The sequence below is a fragment of the Lepidochelys kempii genome, chromosome 7, assembly GCF_965140265.1.
Source record: "Lepidochelys kempii isolate rLepKem1 chromosome 7, rLepKem1.hap2, whole genome shotgun sequence".
NCBI lineage: Eukaryota > Metazoa > Chordata > Testudines > Cheloniidae > Lepidochelys > Lepidochelys kempii.
The window spans coordinates 57,676,072-57,698,157 of record NC_133262.1 but is presented as its reverse complement, the minus strand read 5'-3'; the positions used below and the strand labels follow the sequence as shown (position 1 = coordinate 57,698,157).

The window sequence follows — 22,086 nt, the reverse complement described above, 5'->3', positions numbered from 1 at the left end:
GCTCAGAGCATCCAGCAGATAAAATCACAATCCCAGGAATTCAGCAGCAATTTTAGTTTCTGTGCTGTGGGTTAGAGCAGATTTTTCTCTGCATCATTTATCACATTGTGCACATATGGTCCCTGTGCTTCATCCCATTCATTCTTATTAAATTTCAACCTGTCCTTTTCAACATACCTGAAGAAGAGCTCTGGGTAACTCAAAAGCTTGTCTCTCTCACCAACAGAAGCTGGTCCAATAAAAGATAGTACCTGACCCACCTTGTCTCTTTTTAACACAGACATGCCTGTGTATTCAGTAATGATTCCTAACTTGGAACCTGCTGAAGGTAAAGAGTGGTGTTTGGGGGAGGGTTGGGGAGCACGGAGTTAGCATGAAGGCGCTTTGATCATTTCTTTTTGTCTCTAAGGCATTTGAAATCCCAGCCCTAGTTTTTAGGCTGTCAGTTGCGTGAAGTTATAAATGGTGTGCCCCAGGCAGACGCTCCCTCTCAGTCTCTCTCCCTAACCCACATGATCTTCCTTTACTTCACCTCCAACCCCATCGCTAAAGAGGGAAGTGAGTGTAACCCCACAGATTATGTAGCTCTCCCCATGATCACAGGCCTGTGCCATTCTCTCTTCAGCAGAGCTTGTGAGCGTGCCCCCCAACCTTGCAGCCTCATTCTTCCTTCCTCTGCCATCTCTAGTGTCAGCGAACTTTCTCTGTTGCTGTAGTCACGTTTCCTTTTGATGTGGTGATGAGATTTGATACCCAGCCACATAATGCAGTGCTTCCTTGCAGTAGCACAATCCAAGGTTAACTTCTCAAATGCCCCTGGTGTCTGTCCTCTCTCATTGGCTGCTTGTTCCTCTTCCTGTTCCAGAGTTTCCAGGAATACTAAATTTGCATGTAATAAAAATACTTCTCCAACTGTAAAGCCAAATTCAACCAGCACATGCAACTCCCATTGAAGTCAATGATGATTTAGGCCCAGTTATTCCAGGGCTGAATTTGGCCCCTGCTGATTTTAAATTTGACCATCAGTTGCCTTCTACAAGATCTCAGTGGCTCACTGATTGGCACTTCATTGTAAGAATGTTTATTGCCATGCAAAAGAAATAGCTCCTCCTTCCTGGTGTTCTAACTGCTACATGGAGTAACATGCAGATCTTGGGGAGCTGAATTCTGTGTTCTGTATATGCAAGTGCTATGGTAACCAAGCAGTTGCCTCTTCCTGCTCACTGCTTCCCTCAACTCCTCCCCTGCCAAACAGGCATGTCTCATTGACTGTGGAGAGCATGGAAAAGGAGTCAGTTGCTGTCTCCCTGGCACATTGTCCCAGCTGGATGGAAGGAGGGAAGAAACAGCTGCTGGTATTTAAAAGCAGCTCAGCCCTTGCTGATGAAATCTTGTTGCCTGCTCCTCCTTCCCATCTCCCAGCACCGAGCTTTTGACCAGCACTAGGCTTGTACTCATGGAACAAGCCTCCTGGAGCATGATGGTGTTAAAGTGTGGGGTTAATGCAGGCCTGTAATCCACACCTGCTGAGGGACTAACCTGACCTTACACTGGCTTGATGTGTAATTAGTCATTAATTGTCATCTTGTAGCCAATCACAACTGGCATCCTCCATAACATGCATGTAGATTTCATGTCTCAGCTGATCTGTGAGTAGCTAAAATTGACCTGATTTATGTATTTCTATATTTAGGTTTACCTTTTCTCTTGGGTACAGTATTTAATGTCCCAGCCACCTGAATGGCCAGCAGCAGTGCTGTCTGGTGTCCTGTTTCCTGTCAAAGTCCCTTTTGTAGAATATAAATGTATCTCTTTGGGAGTGAAAAGCCACATAGGGAAAGTGAAACAGTTTGGTCCCTAAGGTGTCAAACAGAAGGGCACGCTTTTGGCAACTTTTGCACCAGACCAGTGGTTGTGGAAAAGGCTGATAAATGTGCCATATATTTGAGGGATAGTCTCAAACCAAAACACCAGATCTGACCACCCCCAAAGCTTGAGGAAGTTGGATCCTGATTTGCATCTTAACTTTGTGGATTGGCTTCATGTCTATTATTTTTCTAAAAGAAAAATTTCCCTGTTGGATTCCATCCAGAACAAGCAAGCAACTTCCTTGCCAGATAAGCAGCTGTCGCAGTTTCTCGGCATTGAAACGGACATGCCCGATCACACTCACGACTAAATCACATAACATTTAGAAAGTGGAATGAATGCGTGGAACCCAGAGGTGTGCAGATACTATGGTGATGAGCACAATATAAATACCTAATGGTCAGATTGGCAGGTGAGGGAGGTAAAGAAGCTGCATAATGTATTCCCTAGTGGATACAACTGTATGGATACTTGTGGAAACAAATACAGCACCTGATTAATTTCAGTTACATGACTGAAGGGAATCAGCAGATCTTCTGTAACTCCAGCTGTCATGGTGTTTCCAGCTCCGTGTAGCTCAAAAGCTTGTCTCTCTCTGCAACGGAAGTTGCTCCAATAAAAAATATTACCTCATCCCCCTCGTCTCTCTAATATCCTGAGACCGGCATAGCTACAACAACACTGCATACATATAGTGTTTCCAGTGTGGTAATTCTCAGTGTTCCTGGAGAAAAGGCAGTTCTGTGGTATTTTGTATTATGAAATGACATGGACGTGATTTATTCAGCAGTGTTTTTTGTGACATAACTGGGAGCCTTTTCCTGAGTAAGGACTGTAGGATTTCTCCTGTCATGGTTATAATTCCTTAGCGGATAAGGGGGGTGGGGTTCCTTTCCAAAATAACTGCAGTACAGAAAAATGACTTTGCAATGTCTCAGAACATGAGGGCACTATCTTAATATTCCCCAGTTCATGCAAGTCTTGTCTAGTTGAGTTCTGTGTGGTAATATAGCCATTATAGAGATGAAAGGGCCCAATCATACTCCCACAGGAGTTGGTGGCATAACTCAAATTGACTCCAATAGGAGCAAAATCCAATAAATATCTTCTGCTCTGGTATTTAATCTGTTTATTTTACTGTTAATATCTGGTTTAACACCTCCATCCAACAGCTCTCTGTCACTCTAATGATCCTTTTCTGTTCTCTTTCAGAATGAGAAGGCTTTGGGACATTCCATGAGCCGTTCCAGTAACATCTCAAAGGTACAGTATGCAATGGATTATAGTCTTTGGTAAATTTTGAATTTGTGTGGTTTTCTTTGTTCAAACATGTAGGATATACATTCTGTAGTAATCAATAGAAAGTGCATTTATTATAATGGAGGAAGGCACTCTGTTTAAAAATTAGAATTGTGGATAGTCTGTTCCTATGACATACCCAGGGTACAGTCTAGACTAGTGAGCAGCCGGGTCACCCCTGCCCTTAACCTGGGGTGCCCTTTACACTGCTTTGCTGCTATTGCCTCCACTCCTGGACTGCTCACAAACAGCCTCCAGCATGTAAGTCACTCCCAGCTGTTGCTGTTTGCACTTGCAGCCTGCCAGTTACACCCAAGATTTACCAGCCTGAATTATACTACAGGGTGACTCCCGCATACTCCCAGTCCCAGATTTTCTCCAGAAATGTACATCTTGTACTGCCCAGCTCTCTCCTGGACAATACAAGCTCATATAAAGTCCATCATTTTATTAATAGAAATGATATGCACAAATTTTATTGCCTCAACTGAAGTTTCCCAAACACTTCAATTCAAACATGCTGGATTAGATGAAACAATAAAACAAGTTTATTAACTACAAAGAGAGAGATTTTAAGTGAATACAAGTAATGCGGTATAAAAGTTAGAAATGGTTACAAGAAAAATAGAGATAAAACACAACTAGTGCCTGATTTAACAAAAAGAACAGGAGTACTTGTGGCACCTTAGAGACTAACAAATTTATTTGAGCATAAGCTTTTGTAGCCCACGAAAGCTTATGCTCAAATACATTTGTTAGTCTCTAAGGTGCCACAAGTACTCCTGTTCTTTTTGCGGATACAGACTAACACGGCTGCTACTCTGAAACCTGATTTAACAAACTACGTTAAATTCAAAGCCATGTTTTTCTCACCACATGTTCTCAACAATCTTACTGGCTGCACTTCTTAGGCCAGAACCCCTTCTTCTGTCTAATGCTGCTTCCTTTGTTCCTTCTGGTGCAGTGAAATGGACAGAGAGAGAGGAGGAGGAGGTGGGGGGCCATTGGGGTGTCTGCCCCTTCTTTTTATAGTCCAGTCCTCCATTTGAGAAGCATCTCCAGCTGGGAGCATGGCGCCGGGTAGACTGTGTGGACAGGAACCCCTGCTGTTTCTTTGCTAAAATGTAGATTTTCTGCCCAGGCCTCTCTTCCTGCCAATGAATAGCCACTTAGCAGGTAGTGGCCCATTGACCTTGTTTACACCTGGCTGAGGTGTCAGCTTGCCCAAATACTCACCAACAACCACATACCACACAACAGAACCACTAACCCAGGAACTTATCCTTGCAACAAAGCCCGTTGCCAATTGTGCCCACATATCTATTCAGGGGACACCATCACAGGGCCTAATAACATCAGCCACACTATCAGAGGCTCGTTCACCTGCACATCCACCAATGTGATCTATGCCATCATGTGCCAGCAATGCCCCTCTGCCATGTACATTGGTCAAACTGGACAGTCTCTACGTAAAAGAATAAATGGACACAAATCAGATGTCAAGAATTATAACATTCATAAACCAGTCGGAGAACACTTCAATCTCTCTGGTCACGCAATCACAGACATGAAGGTCGCTATCTTAAAACAAAAAAACTTCAAATCCAGACTCCAGCGAGAAACTGCTGAATTGGAATTCATTTGCAAATTGGATACTATTAATTTAGGCTTAAATAGAGACTGGGAGTGGCTAAGTCATTATGCAAGGTAGCCTGTTTCCTCTTGCTTTTTCCTACCCCCCCCCCCCAGATGTTCTGGTTTAACTTGGATTTAAACCTGGAGAATGGTCAGTTTAGATGAGCTATTACCAGCAGGAGAGTGAGTTTGTGTGTGTATGGGGGTGGGGGGGATGTGAGAAAACCTTGATCTATGCAGGAAATAGCCCGACTTGATTATGTAAAGAGTTGTCACTTTGGATGGGCTAGCACCAGCAGGAGAGTGAATTTGTGTGGGGGGGTGGAGGGTGAGAAAACCTGGATTTGTGCTGGAAATGGCCCACCTGTTGATCACTTTAGATAAGCTATTACCAGCAGGACAGTGGGGTGGGAGGAGGTATTGTTTCATGATTTCTGTGTGTATATAAAGTCTGCTGCAGTTTCCACGGTAAACATCTGATGAAGTGAGCTGTAGCTCACGAAAGCTCATGCTCAAATAAATTGGTTAGTCTCTAAGGTGCCACAAGTACTCCTTTTCTTTCAGCTTGCCCTTTGTCTCAGAGGAACTGGTTTGGCCACTCCACAGACTTGGAATGTGTTTTAGTGACATCATACAGTGGAATCTTATAAGTTTACATACAATGTTGCTACACATATTTTACTAGAACACTAATGCCCTGCAAATTATGAGTTTTCAAATGATACCTCACAAAGCATTCCTCATACAAAGGTTACCACAATAGCGTGCAAGGGCTGACTACAGGGTTACACCTGTCACAGTTCCTAATAATGGAATAGTGTTTAAAAAACTCATGCATGAAATACTTCTGAAAGTATTTTCATTTCTTTTTAGCCTTTTCAGAATCTGGGATCTCAGCTCAAAGGGCTGGATTGCGGGTAAAGCCACAGACGGCATTAGGGGAGTGCAGAGGGGCCATGCTGACTCAGCCAGAATTTCTCCTGGGATGGACAGGCTCCAGTCCTTCCCCCACTGGAGTAGCTGATACCCCTGGTAGTGATAGGTTGGATGGAGGAGTCCTGCCATTCAAGCAGTACTAGGACCATGTCTGTGATTGGCCCTTACACAAGTGGAGTTGGGGGGCAGTTCCTTGCAATGTTTTCTTCCTCCTGTTCTACTGCTCAGGGGCAGTCTCAGTGGAGACCTTTGATATATCTGATGTGACTGAGTCAGGAGGCTCGGGTAGGTGGCCATTTAATATTTGAATGCTCTGCCCTCTGCAGATGACGCAGGAGAGATGATCCCTTCCCCACAGAGTTTACAGTCTAAGGACTAGATTGTCACTTTGCAGTCTGCCCTGAATAAGGTATGAAATGTAACTGCACCACCCGAGGAACAGACCAAGGCGGGAGCAATGACTGAGAGGCTTTACCAGTAGCAGGTTGCAGTCCCCTCCCAACATGCTGGCTCAGCTCTGCTGGTCAATGAACTGAGGCTGTGGGATTGGAGTCAAGGCTCTCTGCTCGGTCCGTGGTCCTGCCCACCCACTCCCTGGCCAGAGGAAGAAGTAGCCCCACAAAGGCGGCAAGCTCCATAGCCCTCACGAGGGTTGGGTGAATGACACGTGCCCCCATGCTCCCCAGTGTCAGGGTGTTGTCAGTTGGCTTGTATGCGTGTGTTCTTTCTGTGTACTGTCCCAGCTCTGCACACATAGCTGGTTCAGCAAACCTCAATAGTGCTACCCAGTGCTGTAAAGTGTGGGAGGCTGGAATGTTGTTGTCACGATAGTGCTGTTGAGGCTACACAGTGCTTCTGTCCTTGGAGCGTAAATGTTATTAGTAGACAGTGCAACAGATAGTTTAGCAGACCTCAACGTTACTCCTAAAGGAAGACTACAGGCACGCTTCAGTGGTGACGGCAATTGGCCAAGTTTGTTGTCAACGAAGCACGGTACTTGCTCCCTGGATCAGCGTCTACAGTTACGCTAACACATGTATGCTCGTTACAGTGGACTCAGCTCAGTCAGCAGCAGGACTTTCTACTGCCCCTAGGCTGGACAAAGGCTTAAGGTGAAGTATCCCGACATTTATAGGCTGATACAAACAACTGAAATATACAGCTACACACCACCTTATGTATTTTATGACATCTCTTTGTTACCTCCCTTTGTTCCTGATACATTGAACAAAACATCCCTATTAATCAGTCTGTCAAACCATCTTGCACTAGATTGGGGTGTATCTGTACTAACCTTGAAATGTACAGTAGAACCTCCATTTCGAACACCTCGGGAATGGAGGTTGTTCGTATATCTGAAGAGAACGTTATGGTTGTTCTTTCAAAAGTTTTCAGCTAAACATTGACTTAATAGAGCTTTGAAGCTACTATGTAGAAGAAAAATGCTTCTTTTAACCATCTTAATTTAAATGAAGCAAGCACAGAAAAAGTTTCCTTACCTTGTCAAATCTTTTTTATTAAACTTTCCCCTTATTTTTCTGAAGTAGTTTACATTTAACACAGTACTGTACTGTATTTGCTTTTTTTTCTGCTGCTGCCTGATTGCTTACTGCCGGTCCCAAATGAGGAGTGTGGTTGGCTGGTCAGTTCATAAGTCTGGTGTTCGTAACTCTGAGATTTTAGCTGTAGCTCACGAAAGCTTATGCTCAAATAAATTTGTTAGTCTCTAAGGTGCCACAAGTACTCCTTTTCTTTTTGCGAATACAGACTAACACGGCTGCTACTCTGACACCTACTGTATTTATGTAACTATCTAATACCTAATACACTAACAACAACTCTACCAAATTCATAAACTTATAAACATCTACTTTGATACTTGGTCTAACTTTAATTCATGGCCTCTGATTCAGGCCTCAGATCTTGTACCCAGTGCTCCAGGCTCTCTCTGCCACATTCCCATGCTTTTTATCTTTTTATGGGGAGGATGTTTACCCATCATCCTGGTAAAACATAACGCATGGATTGAATATGACCCAGTAGTCGCAAACACTGTTTCCTGGCTGTTTTGCTTTACCCATCCATACATTCGTGCCCCACATGTCTAATGGTCTGCATGTTCCCTTGTATGACCTGTGGACAGTTTTCTTTTTCCAAATGTTCTTAGTCCCACATCATGGGCCTGGGAGTATTAGGTTTGGCACTTGGTTTGAGGGATGTAGTTTTCAATTAATTTTTAAAAACTGGGATAAGCACTATTACAATATACTCTACAGTTTTATGTACATCAGGAGTAAAACAGGAATTTGGAATAGTGAAATCACAATTGAGGCCTTCATATATACATTTTTTTTAAATTAGTTATTACACAGTACTCTACATCCATGTTATAGGTTGCCCTTACTGCTGGTTGTCACCTCTAAGAGACAATATTTCCCCTTTCGCAAGCACAGAGTCTGAGTTTAGCAAAAACTTTTAATAAAAGGAGGGAAGTAACCCAGCATTAACTTGGGAAGACACCGCAAACAGGGTTCATAAACATAAACCATGAGCAAAAGACCCACCCCCAAGTAAGTTGGGTGGTGTCCTTTCCCCTCAGGTTCTTAAGTCCAGCAACCAAAAGTCCCTTTAATGTGCCCGTCCCTTCTCTGCACCCCACTCACAGTTGCTGTCCTTGGTCAGTGCAGACTCAGAGTTCAGAGGTGCATCTGCAGAGTTCACCTCCCACCCTCGGTGGAGGGATAAGAAGGCACCTCACTCACTCCTCTGCCCGGGCACTCACTTGCCGCGTATCTCTGCCAACTGCCCTATTGCCACATTTCTCTGCAGGGCTCTGCTCTGGCCCTCTCCGCCACCTGCCGTGCTGGCTGATCGCCGCACTGCTCTGCGGGGCTCCGCTCCTCTCCATCGGCCGCCTTGCCACACCTCTCCACTGGCAGCCGATTGTCGAGATGGCTTCAGGCCCCACCACTTAACATAGCTCTCAGTGATTTCAGCTGTTAGCTGGGGAGACTTACTGCTGGTGCACACCCGGCAGTCTCTTGCATCAGAGAGACTGTCCCAAAGCAGGTCTAATACTCAGACCTAAGTATCAGTGATTTCAGCTCTGTGATGTGTAACAAGACTCTCAATTGAGCCTAAATTAACTCTTTTATTACACAGTGGGGAATGGAAGGGTCAAATGGTGCCTAAGACCCTTAAGCAGGGCCCACACCACCAGGTACAAGTACCTGTCCCTACCCTCTCTCAACTCACTGGGCATTGGAACCCATGCCCCCTGCCTAGCAAGTGCTGTTTAGTTGAGCGGGAAATGCCTAGTACAGTTCTGCTGCCCTTGATTCTCATCAACAAGGATAACAATCCTTTATTACTCCTGCCCCAATAACAAAGAGACTGGGGATCCAACACCAGCCAAAAGTGATCATTTGGGCAAGCAATCCCATCATGCTGAGCACCTAGGCAGGGTGCATGTGCCCATGCAAACGAGATCAGCTTCTTAAATCCTCTTCCACAGCTCATCACTAGATGTCATGTCTAGAGCTCATTCAGACTCTGCTTACATCAGTAATAAAGATTTAAAACCACAGGCACATGAGCTTATTTTGCTCAATAAAATATCTTTGCCACTTGTGGATAGATTTCAGTCCATTGCCAAAGGCCTACACAATACCCTCTGCACAATTTAAGCCCTGTGTTAAGAGTTCTAATAATAGTGGTAAAGCAGTATGAAAGTCTTCACATTGGGGCAAAGTTCTCCCTAGACGTGTTTGTGAGCAAGAGGCTGATTTTGAAGGTCTTTATATATTGCTGAATTCAGAGCAATCAATGCATACTGTACAAGTGCTTGAGACTTAAGTCTCAAAACTGCTCCTGTTGCAGAATACAGAAATGAGTTTTGCCATGGAATTCAGTGGAAGCTGAATCAGTACAGAGGTGCACGAACATCTGCCAGCACCTAAGGATATGCCTTTGTTTTGAACTGGGAGTGTGATTTCCCAGCTCGAGGATGCATACTCACTCTAACTCTATTAGAGCAAATGCTCTAAAAATATAGTGTAGTCACTGTGACACAAACTGCAGGAAGGGCTAGTTAGGGTATCAAATGTGTACGTACTTGGGGTGGCTAGCCTGTCCTTCCACTCAGGCTGCCATGTTTACACTCTATTCGAGTGCGCTAGCTCAATTGGAGGTAGCATGAGTCTGTCTCCTTGATCTGGGAATCACACCCCCAGCTCAGAGTGTCGACATGCCCAGATAGAGGGACAAACAGATATGGGGTAACTTGGAAAAGCTGCCAGTTGTGGTTGTGCATGCAGAGCTGGACCCAAGTTGCAAAATTGAATTCCAGGTGTAAATGTCCCCAAAGCTTAGGAGTGATCTGGTCTGTTGTTTTGGTTTGCTCATAATAGAGAGAGGCGCCAGCTGCAAAGTTGAGATCTGGGTCCAAAATTCCCCACAGTTCAGGGGTGTTTGGATTCAGGATTTTGGTTTCAGCCCTCTTCTATTCACAGGAGCAGGTATTTTTTCCCAATGATAGAACAATGGGTGCTGTGTACTGTCAGGATTGCTAAATAGGTAGTTCATACCACAGCACTTATCATTTCCACAAACTTGTAATTTCAGGTATTCAGTTTGTTTCATTGTTTGTTATATTATTTAACTATTAAACCTAAATTCATTTAATGGCTGATGCCTGCACTAGACACATACCTAACGGAAATGAAACCAAACATTGTTTTTCTTTTTTTACTTACACATCAGTGCTCAGTTCCTGGACCTGGTTTTCTTTGAATTCCAAGCAAAGTAAAGGTTTTCTTGGGGTCTCCGTGGTGACTGTGTTTGTTCCAGGAATTGTGGGTGGGTGTGAATATATGAGATGGTAATATATAGTTGCATGGCTTTTGTGGTTTTGAATTGGACATTATTTGTCCTTAGCAATCTTAACAGTTGAATAGAGCTTTCTGTATGTTTTGGTATTTTCAGCATCTAAACTTGAACTTTTGACGTTCTCAAACTCTCTTGGACTTCACTGGAAGTTTAGGGTGCCTTAGTAATGCCATATCAGTCCCTAAAGGCTACAGGGATCAGTGGGATCCTAAATCCTGTTGTCATTTTCACAAAGAGAGCTGTGTTATGAGCACCACTCATTAGCAAATGGACAATTCAGAAAGCGGAAGATTGCAACTTTTATGAGAGAGATTTGCTATAATAAAAAAAATTTTCTTTTGTAAAATTGTGAAGCGTATAGAATTTTACTTAAGTCAGAAGAAAAGCTTATTTGGCAATTTTGAGAGCGCGAGAAGTTGCTTTCCACGTTAATAGCCTTGATTCTATAGGCCTGACTCCAAGTTTAATGTCTGGCCTTGCAAAGGGCACTGTATTAGGCCTTAGGCATGTACTTAGGAGCCATTGTTTCCTAGTGGCTAGAGCACAGGACTGGGATGCAGGAGACAAGGTTCTGTTTCCACTTCTGCCATTGGTCTTCTGGGTGACCTTGGACAAATCATTACCCTGCCTTGTGCCTCAGATTCCCCATCTGTAAAATGGGGATAATGATACTGACCTCCCTTTTAAAGGACATTGAGATCTATGGATGAAAGAGCACTATACATTTAGAACCAGATTTATCAGTTTTACACCAGTGTAACTACGTGAGTAGAATTACTGACGTAACAGAGTAGTAAATCAGGCCCTTCGTATGCTTATAGGTCATTTCATGCATGTGACATTTAATTTATGGCTAGTGGAAACTTATTAGTCATAAACTGTTAATGTTTTAATATGCTTTTCTATGTGCGGTAGTCAAATAATATACAGCTGATTTAAGAGCTTATCCTCATTGGCTGTAGATTTCTAAATTATTATCATTAATCCTGAAGTCCCTCTGTACAGTACCAGTCACTCATGGTGTAATGCAGAGGTCCCCAATGTGTGGGGTGTGCCCCCCTAGGGGGGGCTGAGGAATGTTGGGGGAGGTGGCTGGAGCCCAGGCCAGCTCCCCCGAAGAGGGTGGGGAGAGAGTACCACCCTGCTCCACTCCTGACCCCCCCGGCTGTACCCCCTGTCTGCGTCCCCAACTCCCAGAGCCGCGGCCCTGCTCCCGGCCCTGGCTCTAAGGGTCGGGGGGTGAGGAGGGGCACAGACAGGGGTAACGGGGAGTGTAAGGTAAAAAGTTTGGGGACCACTGGTGTAATAGATCAGAACTTGATTCTGTATTGCTTCTAAGCAGTTCCATTCTAGTCCATGCCTTGGCTGATACACCCAGATGTATTTGATGTCTTGTGGATTTAAGTGAAAACGCTAAAGATAAAGAATGTTATTAGGCTTGGAAGGATTACATTTTTATCAGTAAATGTCAGTAAACATCAATTTCACCATACACACACAAACCAATATAAAAAATATTTCAATCAATGATCATCAAAATGTAGAAGATAGACAAAGCAAGAAAGCTGCTGCCTGAGACCTTCTCAAACTTTGATTTAAGGATATTTGTTTTGTGTCCTTTGACATGTGATGTTGATTATTTGTGTTTTAACAGTTATAAAACTTTAAGTTTTTGAATCTCAACGATTACTGTCACTCAATAATTGTCTGATGCCCCTCATTGTCTGACATCCCCCATAATTCCCCGCCACTGTGAAAATTTAAATAATAAAAGGAGAAAAAAATGCTTAGAAATAAACATCTGTATTTGTAAAAGTTATTTAAAAAAAAATCAAATTTGTCAAGCCTAAATATTATGCAGGGATACGATGGAAAGTGATAACTGCACAAACAATGCACGGTATGATTCTGTAAAAACTCTGATCCTACTGAGTAAACTTACTCATGTGTGTGCTTGTTGTGGGATTGACTGCTGGTTGTGTAAGAGTAACTGGGTTACAGAATTGCTGCCTTAGTAATATGAAAGCAGTGGATGTTGCATCACATTTGCAAGGACTGGGGATGGTCTAGTGGTTAGAGTGGGGGACTGGGAGCGAAGAGACCTAATTTAAGTCCTAGTTCTGCTGCTGATTTGCTGTGATATCTTGGGTAAATCTTGTAACTTCTCTGTGCCTCAGTTTCCCCATCTGTAAAATGGCTGTGATCATGCCTACTTCCAAGAGCTGATTTTTAACAGTGAAGGTAATTAATGATTGAAATTTATCAGGGGTTGTGGTGGATTCTTCATCACTGACAATTTTTAAATCAAGATTGGAAGTTTTTCTAAAATATATGCTCAAGTTCAAACAAGAATTAATTCAGGGAAATCCTATGGCCTGTGTTACACCGGAGACCAGACTAGAAGATCAGGGCAGGCCCTTCTGGCCTTTGGATCTATTAATGTATATTGAAACAGCTCTATAATAGTGTGCAGTAAAGGCCTTGTCTTGCTGCCATTGGATTCAATGGCTCATTGACATCATTCATGCAGGATCAGGCCCTTAATGAGTGTGTAACCGTAGCTTACTTTTGGTGTTATTAAAATAGGTAAAACCATCCGCCTGTTTACACAAAGGACTAGATGGTGCCTAGGCATCCCTTCATAGGAAAACGATACAAACTTGGTCCTCGCATTCCTGGTATGCAAGGGCTAGTGTAGTCTGACTTAGGGAGAGGATAGAGATTCCACAAAGGCAATGGAGGCAGCTGAGACAAGAGACATGGCTCTACCATCCCTCCACATCAGCCGCCCATATTGACCCCAATACAAGGTCATACACTGAGCGTATAAGTGTCCTGAGCTGGACATCATCTTTGCATTAAACCTAGAGTAATTGATCTTTGCATGCCTTGCATCATCCATGCATGATCTGTGCACTTGTTCTGGTACTGGCAGCGGCATTTGGATAGCACAAATTGGAGCACTTGGGGCAACCCCTTATGAAAGAAAATAGCAGTGGTCTTTCAGGCCTCCACTATGCTGGTGCCCCCAGAAGCACTGTTCTTGCCTCCAGCACAGTCCCTCTGGGCTTGGCTTCAGGTGTATGTCCCCTTCTCAGACCTCCAACCCTAAGGCAGAGAATGGAGTCAAGCCTCAGTCTTGTCCTACATGGTGAAAAATTTGGGGTGGGTGTGTGTGTGTTATGTTGGGGGGTGACGTAAGCAATTTCCTTGTCAATCTGGAAAAAAATGTTAAACTCGGAACTCTTAGAGAATGCTTAACCTGTATGAAAAGTCTGTTCAGATGTTTGATTCTTTAAAATACAGCTTTTAAATTTTATAGTAACCCAACTAACGCTGCAGATTAAACCTATTTATTCAAATTATGAAATGCTTTGCTGCCTTTATTGACCCTTGTGTAGCACTCTGAGTTTGCAGACACTGTGCTGCATTAGAGCAGCCATGTAACTGAAATAGCAAACATTGCATTTGATCAGTTATGCACTGGGTCACCACAAATGTTGAAATGTATGTGAACAGAAACAATGCGCACGTCTCCTGCAGTGGCTCACAGTTCTAACTGTTCTCTTGAGGCCCAGATCTGGCTGCCTGCTACTTATGCTTGGTATTATCCTTAAGCCTTGATTCAAAACCATTCACCATTTCAGGGGTGCGTGCTGCAGTATAATAAACTTGCTACCTTATTGTGCGTCCTCCTCCCATGCCCACCTCTCCTGTGTTGAGCTGGAGGGAAAGGAGTGGGTTGTTTTCAGGAGGCCAAAGTCCCAGATCAGCATCTAGCCAGCAGAGGGTGCTGAGCACTGGGCTAGGGAACCCTGCCAGGAGCAGCAGAAGGAGAGCAAGGGACAAGGTGTGGGAGGAGCCTCATGTGGAAATGCTTGGGTTTGTGTAGCCATTTGCCCACTAGGGGGCGAGGCTTTTGTCCAGGCCCCTCTCTGCTTTCTCTGTACAGTATTTAGAGCAGTGGTCATCAACTGGTAGATTGTAATCTCCGGCCGCTAAAAGTCCAGTGGTGCAGAAGGGCTAAGGCAGGCTCCCTGCCTGCCCTGACCCCACCCTGCTCCCAAAAGTGGCCAGCATGCCCTGGGGAATGGGGAAGGGAAGGCATCTCCACGCGCTACTCCTGCCTGCAAGCACTGCCCCCGCAGCTCCCATTGGCCAGGAATGGGGAACTGCGGCCAATGGGAGCTGCGTGGGTGGTGCCTGCGAGGAGGGCAGCATGCGGAGCCACGTTTCTCGGCCCCAGGAGCCACAGGGGTGTGCCCGCCACTTCCAGGAGCGGCATGGGGCTGGGGCAAGAAGGAAGCCTTAGTCTCTCTGCACCGCTTCCCGGGAACCGCCCAAGGTAAGCGCCGCTTGGCGGGAGCCCGCACCCCAGCCCTGAGCCTCTCCTGGAGCCAACACCCTGTATCCCCTCCTGCACCCTGTACCCACTCCTGCACCCCAACCCTCTGACCCAGCCCAGCGAAAGTGAGTGAGGGTGGAGAAGAGCGAGCGGCGGAAAGATGGGTGGATGAAGTGGGCAGGGCCTCAAGGAAGGGGTTGGGTAGATCTTGGGTTGCACTTAAATTCCAAAAGTGACCTTGTGCGTAAAAGGGTTGGAGACCACTGATTTAGAGCATTCCGTTGAAATCCGCTCTGATCCCTTAAAGTGAATCTTAGCTTGAATCTTTCCTTTTCTGTTTTGAATGAAATATTAGCAGCATTTCCGAGCACATTGAGCTAGTTAGGCCACCTAGAAGATGAGATGTGAATATTTGTAATAGGAATCAATATAGAGAGGACCAGATTACAATCTCACGGCTGTTTGTGTGAGGTAACTCCACTAAGCTCTGCGATACAACCGCATTTGCTCCAACCCCTCAGACAGAGACAAACACCTACAAGATCTCTGTCAAGCATTCTTACAACTACAATACCCACCTGCGGAAGTGAAGAAACAGATTGATAGAGCCAGAAGAGTTCCCAGAAGTCACCTACTACAGGACAGGCCTAACAAAGAAAATAACAGAACGCCACTAGCCGTCACCTTCAGCCCCCAACTAAAACCCCTCCAACACATTATTAAGGATCTACAACCTATCCTGAAGGATGACCTAACACTTTCACAAATCTTGGGAGACAGGCCAGTCCTTACCGACAGACAGCCCCCCAACCTGAAGCAAATATTCACCAGCAACCACATACCACACAACAGAACCACTAACCCAGGAACCTATCCTTGCAACAAAGCCCGTTGCCAACTGTGCCCACATATCTATTCAGGGGACACCATCACAGGGCCTAATAACATCAGCCACACTATCAGAGGCTTGTTCACCTGCACATCCACCAATGTGATATATGCCATCATGTGCCAGCAATGCCCCTCTGCCATGTACACTGGTCAAACTGGACAGTCTCTACGTAAAAGAATAAATGGACACAAATCAGATGTCAAGAATTATAACATTCATAAACCAGTCGGAGAACACTTCAATCTCTCTGGCCACGTGATTACAGACATGAAAGTTGTGATATTACAACAAAAAAAACTTCAAATCCAGACTCCAGCGAGAAACTGTTGAATTGGAATTCATTTGCAAATTGGATACAATTAATTTAGGCTTGAATAGAGACTGGGAGTGGCTAAGTCATTATGCAAGGTAACCTATTTCCCCTTGTTTTTTCCTCTCCCCCCCCACCCCCCCCGCCGACGTTCTTGTTAAACCCTGGATTTGTGCTGGAAATGGCCCACCTTGATTATCATACACATTGTAAGGAGAGTGATCACTTTAGATAAGCTATTACCAGCAGGAGAGTGGGGTGGGAGGAGGTATTTTTTCATGCTTTGTGTGTATAAAAAGATCTTCTACACTTTCCACAGTATGCATCCAATGAAGTGAGCTGTAGCTCACGAAAGCTTATGCTCAAATAAATTGGTTAGTCTCTAAGGTGCCACAAGTACTCCTTTTCTTTTAACTGGAATAGAGTTATTTATGAATTATACAGAATAAGTGGGCCAGATTCTGATCATTTCATTATCTTACATTAAACCAATGTTGTAGGTCTTTGTCTAGAAACCACCTTTGATGAATAACTGCCTTTCAGACAAGCGAGATAGGAAAGTAATTAAACTTCATGGAAGCCTCTTCTACTAAACACAGATATCTAGTACCCTGAAATAAAGTCAATGGTGCACAGTAGTTCAAGGAAGGTTTTTACTGTATTTGCGATTCAGGGTTTCTGACTTCAAACAAAGGAATTCTACTAATGAGACGATTAAATTAGGTCACTAATGAAGTTAGTCTGTAAACAGTTTTCCTCAAATTAACCATAGTGTTTCGCTTTGAAGTATCTGATGTAGCCTGAAATGGCTGATGTAATATATGGAAATATCTCCAGGTCATCTATGTGCTGTGTCTTTTGTCTGGAGGGATAATTTTAAGGCAGTGGGGATGCTCTCCTTTATAGTCCTTTCAAGGGTAATCTTTGAAAATGGTAATACTGGGATGGAAGCAAAGAAATCAAAAGTTCGCTCTTTAAAAAATGTAAATACTGTGTCTTTTCTGAAGCTCTGTACAGCTTTAGCTTTTGAGCAAGGGCACACTGTAAAGTATTAAATTTATTCTCGGGCTGAATGGAAGCCAGTGCAGATACAAAGTGGTAGCCTAAGCTCGCTATGAAATTTAAAATCCATTTCAGCTGTTCATCAGCTTGGAACAGATTTAGAAAAGTATATGAATACACACATGCACTGTTGCCTAAAGCTTTGGTGGATTCAATGAATGCTAGTCCATAGAAATGCAGTCCAGGTTTTTCAATCACTGAGCTTCTCTTATATCCCATCAGATGACCAAGTCTTACTGAAAACAACTGCTACTCAAAAGTATTCTTTTCAAGTACCTGAGCCCTGGAAAAAGGTGGGTGTTGGGTTTGTATGTGTGGATGCCTTTTTAAAAAAACCTGTTTTTTTAGAACTAGTGGGACAGTAGCTGCTAAAGCAGGCAGGAAGAAATCTATAATGTGAAGATTAAAATGTTTGTATATTCTTTTTTTTTTTTTCCCCCCAAAGGCATGTAAGCTGGTGCTCAAGCGCCATGTGATAATACGCTTACATGTGTCGAATAATCCCCTCAGTCTCTGGTGCTCTGCACTCAGGCACTGGATTCCCCATATTAACTTCATTGTTTATGCCCCTAGGAAGAGCATCTTCAAAAGGGAAATGTGGGGGAAGCAGCAGGGGAAGAGTAGAGTTCTCTCTCCTTTCATACTCCCTCATCCAAGAAGTGTATTTTGAAAGACAGAGGGTCCAATTCTCCTCCTGTAGAGTATGAGTAGTTCTCATGGACTTTAATCGGAGTTACTTATACCCTGGGAAGATGGTGACTTATGCCCTGGGAGATTTTAGAAAGATAAATGGCCCACTTCCTAGTGCTTTATAAATGGATATCACAACAATAAGCTCCCTCCAGAATCCTTCAGTAGGGTTTCCTTTTGGGAAGCCTGAGTGCAAGCTGACTTCAGCCTGATTTCCAGTTTCAAGGAGAGTGCTTAGCCTTAGATGTGTAGATTGTACAGTATGGAAAGGAGCAAATGTGGAAAATAGTCTCCCAGTGACCCACTCCAGAAAAGTCTGTTACTTCAGAACCACTGCCAGGAGTACAGTGTAAAGCTAACTTCCCTGAAGGTTTCCGGTTTATTTTTGCTATTTTAATGTAGTGTTTCCTTCTTCATTAGATGTCTAAATCCCTGCCCTGCTTCCCTGAAAAGACAGGAATGATAGTCTAAGGCCATGGCTACACTACAGGGACTATACTGGCTTAGCTACGGCACCGTAGCTATGCCAGCAAAACGTGTAGATGCAACCTACGCTGATGGAAAAGGTCTTTCCGTCAGTGTAGGAGCATCATCTCACTGAACTCATGGAAGCATACTTCCGCCTACTTAGCTGCGTCTGCACCAGGAGTTAGGTTGGTAAAGCTTTGACACTCGGGGGTGGTTTTTTATACCCTCGTGTTGACCTAAATTTTAAGTGTAGTCCAGTCCTAAGATACTACGACTGCAATGACTTCAGAGCACACTTAGTAGATACTGATTTTCCTGTGGCAGTGGGACTGAGTTATTCCCGCTATCCTGCTATGGTCTCCTGTTTTAGTTCTTGACTATTCTCCATCTCTGCAAGGCATTTATTTCAGGTACAGACTCTTCCGTCAGTACATGCTGGATGTAGTGCTTCTTACCAGAGTTAAAAGGACCTATGCCTGATAGTAAGGGTTTACAGGACTGGACCCTGTGTTTAATGCTCAATCCTGCTATTGTATTATCCAGCACTATGGTATCTGAGCCCTTGAAAACAACCTTTCAACTTGCACTCCTATGCCCCAGTCTACTTGGAGGCCACCTGTATTTATGTTAGCTACTCCAAGCAACGGGAGGGGAAGTCTTTGGACGTATAACACTGTGCATCACGAGTTCTCCTTATTCTTTTTTAATTGCAGTAGCACCAAGGGACACCAACTGAAGATCTCAGAGTAACAGCTGTGTTAGTCTGTATTCGCAAAAAAAAAAAGGAGTACTTGTGGCACCTTAGAGACTAACTAATTTATTTGAGCATAAGCTTTCATGAGGTACAGCTCACTTCATCGGATGCATACTGTGGAAAGTGTAGAAGATCTTTTTATACACACAAAGCAAGAAAAAATACCTCCTCCCACCCCACTCTCCTGCTGGTAATAGCTAAAGTGATCACTAATATCGAAAGTGATCACTCTCCTTACAATGTGTATGATAATCAAGTTGGGCCATTTCCAGCACAAATCCAGGTTTTCTCACACCCCCCCCCCCACACACAAACCCACTCTCCTGCTGGTAATAGCTTATCTAAAGTGACCACTCTCCTTATAATGTGTATGATAATCAAGGTGGGCCATTTCCAGCACAAATCCAGGGTTTAACAAGAACGTCGGGTGGGGGGGGGGGGTAGGAAAAAACAAGGGGAAATAGGTTACCTTGCATAATGACTTAGCCACTCCCAGTCTCTATTCAAGCCTAAGTTAATTGTATCCAATTTGCAAATGAATTCCAATTCAACAGTTTCTCGCTGGAGTCTGGATTTGAAGTTTTTTTTGTTGTAATATTGCAACTTTCATGTCTGTAATCACGTGGCCAGAGAGATTGAAGTGTTCTCCGACTGGTTTATGAATGTTATAATTCTTGACATCTGATTTGTGTCCATTTATTCTTTTACGTAGAGACTGTCCAGTTTGACCAGTGTACATGGCAGAGGGGCATTGCTGGCACATGATGGCATATATCACATTGGTGGATGTGCAGGTGAACGAGCCTCTGATAGCGTGGCTGATGTGATTAGGCACAGTTTGCACGGTGGGCAGAGTTGGCAACGGGCTTTGTTGCAAGGATAGGTTCCTGGGTTAGTAGTTCTGTTGTGTGGTATGTGGTTGCTGGTGAATATTTGCTTCAGGTTGGGGGGCTGTCTGTAGGCAAGGACTGGCCTGTCTCCCAAGATTTGTGAGAGTGTTGGGTCATCCTTCAGGATAGGTTGTAGATCCTTAATAATGCATTGAAGGGTTTTAGTTGGGGGCTGAAGGTGATGGCTAGTGGCGTTCTGTTATTTTCTTTGTTAGGCCTGTCCTGTAGTAGGTGACTTCTGGGAACTCTTCTGGCTCCATCAATCTGTTTCTTCACTTCCACAGGTGGGTATTGTAGCTGTAAGAATGCTTGATAGAGATCTTGTAGGTGTTTGTCTCTGTCTGAGGGGTTGGAGCAAATGCGGTTGTATCACAGAGCTTGGCTGTAGACGATGGATCATGTGGTGTGGTCAGGGTGAAAGCTGGAGGCATGTAGGTAGGAATAGCGGTCAGTATGTTTCCAGTATAGGGTGGTGTTTATGTGACCATTGTTTATAGCACTGTAGTGTCCAGGAAGTGGATCTCTTGTGTGGACTGGACCAGGCTGAGGTTGATGGTGGGATGGAAATTGTTGAAATCCTCAAGGGCTTCTTTTCCAGGGGTCCAGATGATGAAGATGTCATCAATATAGCGCAAGTAGAGTAGGGGCGTTAGGGGACGAGAGCTGAGGAAGCGTTGTTCTAAGTCAGCCATAAAAATGTTGGCATACTGTGGGGCCATGAAGATCGGTACCCATCATGTTAGGCACTGTACAGATACACTGGGAAAAGACACAGATCAGTGTCTGGGGCTTGAACCATAACTAGAGTTTTCAGCCAATTTGTTTGTGTGTTTTGCTGTATTCAAATAAGCTGTGAATGCATTTCATGCTTATGAAGGCGAGGTGTTGACAGCACCGGACTGAGCCAAGCAATTATGTTTATTCTGCAGTGGCTCCAAATAACTTATGAATGTATCCCTGGGGTTTAACACAAACCTCTTCTACCTTCCTTACTCACGAGTTGCTGCATGTTTCATGGTAATTCTTAGAACAGAGAGTTAGAATTGCTCATTGGCATTTAGAAATATGTTGATTGTTGTGAAGTTTGAAACCTGATGATAATGAGTCTAAATATTTCTTTGATGATCTGTCTAACCTTTGTATTTCTACTGTACTCATCACTGTGGCATATTACACTGGGGGCCAAATCTTGAGGCACTTATTTAGGCAAAAGTCCCGTTGGCTTCAATAGGAATTTTGCCCATGAAGGATTCCATAGTGAGCGTATGGATCCATGGGACTAGTACCTAGGTCTGTAGCGTGTGGGACAGCTGATGTTCCCCCAGGAGGCCATGCAGTGCCATTAAGCGCTGCAGGCAATACTGCCCAGAGGAACCAGAGCAAGAGCATCCTGCAGCCTTCGGTTGGCCATGCTCACTGTTTAACCATAGAGGATGTCCCAGGAAGTTTTCTGAGCAACTACACAAACTTCTGACTTGCTGCAACTCCAGACCTCACCTTGCTTTCTGAAATCCAGTTTCCGGCCCCAGTCTGACCCTGACCCTGACTCTTGCCTCCTGATTCCAGCATAGTAACTACCTTTGATCTCCAGCTCTGACCCTGGCCTGACTATGACCCTGACTCTTGCCTATTGATCCTGGCTCTAGTGATTAATCTGATCCCTGCTTGCTGACTGCCACCTCGTGGGCATCCTTGCCTTGAGGACACCAGCCCAGCCATGACCAATAGGTCAAACCATCTACACCCCGTCCCGTACAATCAGGAGTTCAGAAGTTTAGAAGTATCACAATGCAGAGTGTTCGTTTGTTTTTTTTAAAGGTTTTGTGAATAATCACTGACTTGGAATTCAGGGGAGCTGGGTTCGATCCTTGGCCCTGTCATATACTTTCTTTGTAGCTTTCTGTGTTGCTTAATCTTTCCTTGCCTCAGTTCTTCATCTCTAAAGCAGGGAAGTAATGATGCTTCCTTTCCCTAACTCTTTGTCTGTATTTTTCCTATTTAGATTAGAGCAAGGAATGTCTTTATATCTATATCCATAGATATATACAG

General features: G+C 44.1%; 1 protein-coding gene across 6 annotated transcripts in view; it reads left to right on the top strand.

Moving 5' to 3' along the window:
- MARCHF8 (membrane associated ring-CH-type finger 8) overlaps window positions 1-22,086 on the top strand; it is a 172,119-nt gene that overhangs the window by 131,949 nt on the left and 18,084 nt on the right. For all 6 annotated transcript variants that reach the window (XM_073353004.1, XM_073353001.1, XM_073353003.1 and 3 more), the window contains one exon: window positions 3,082-3,132. In XM_073353004.1, the coding sequence (XP_073209105.1) occupies window positions 3,082-3,132 (51 nt within the window). The remainder of the gene's footprint in view (window positions 1-3,081; window positions 3,133-22,086) is intronic.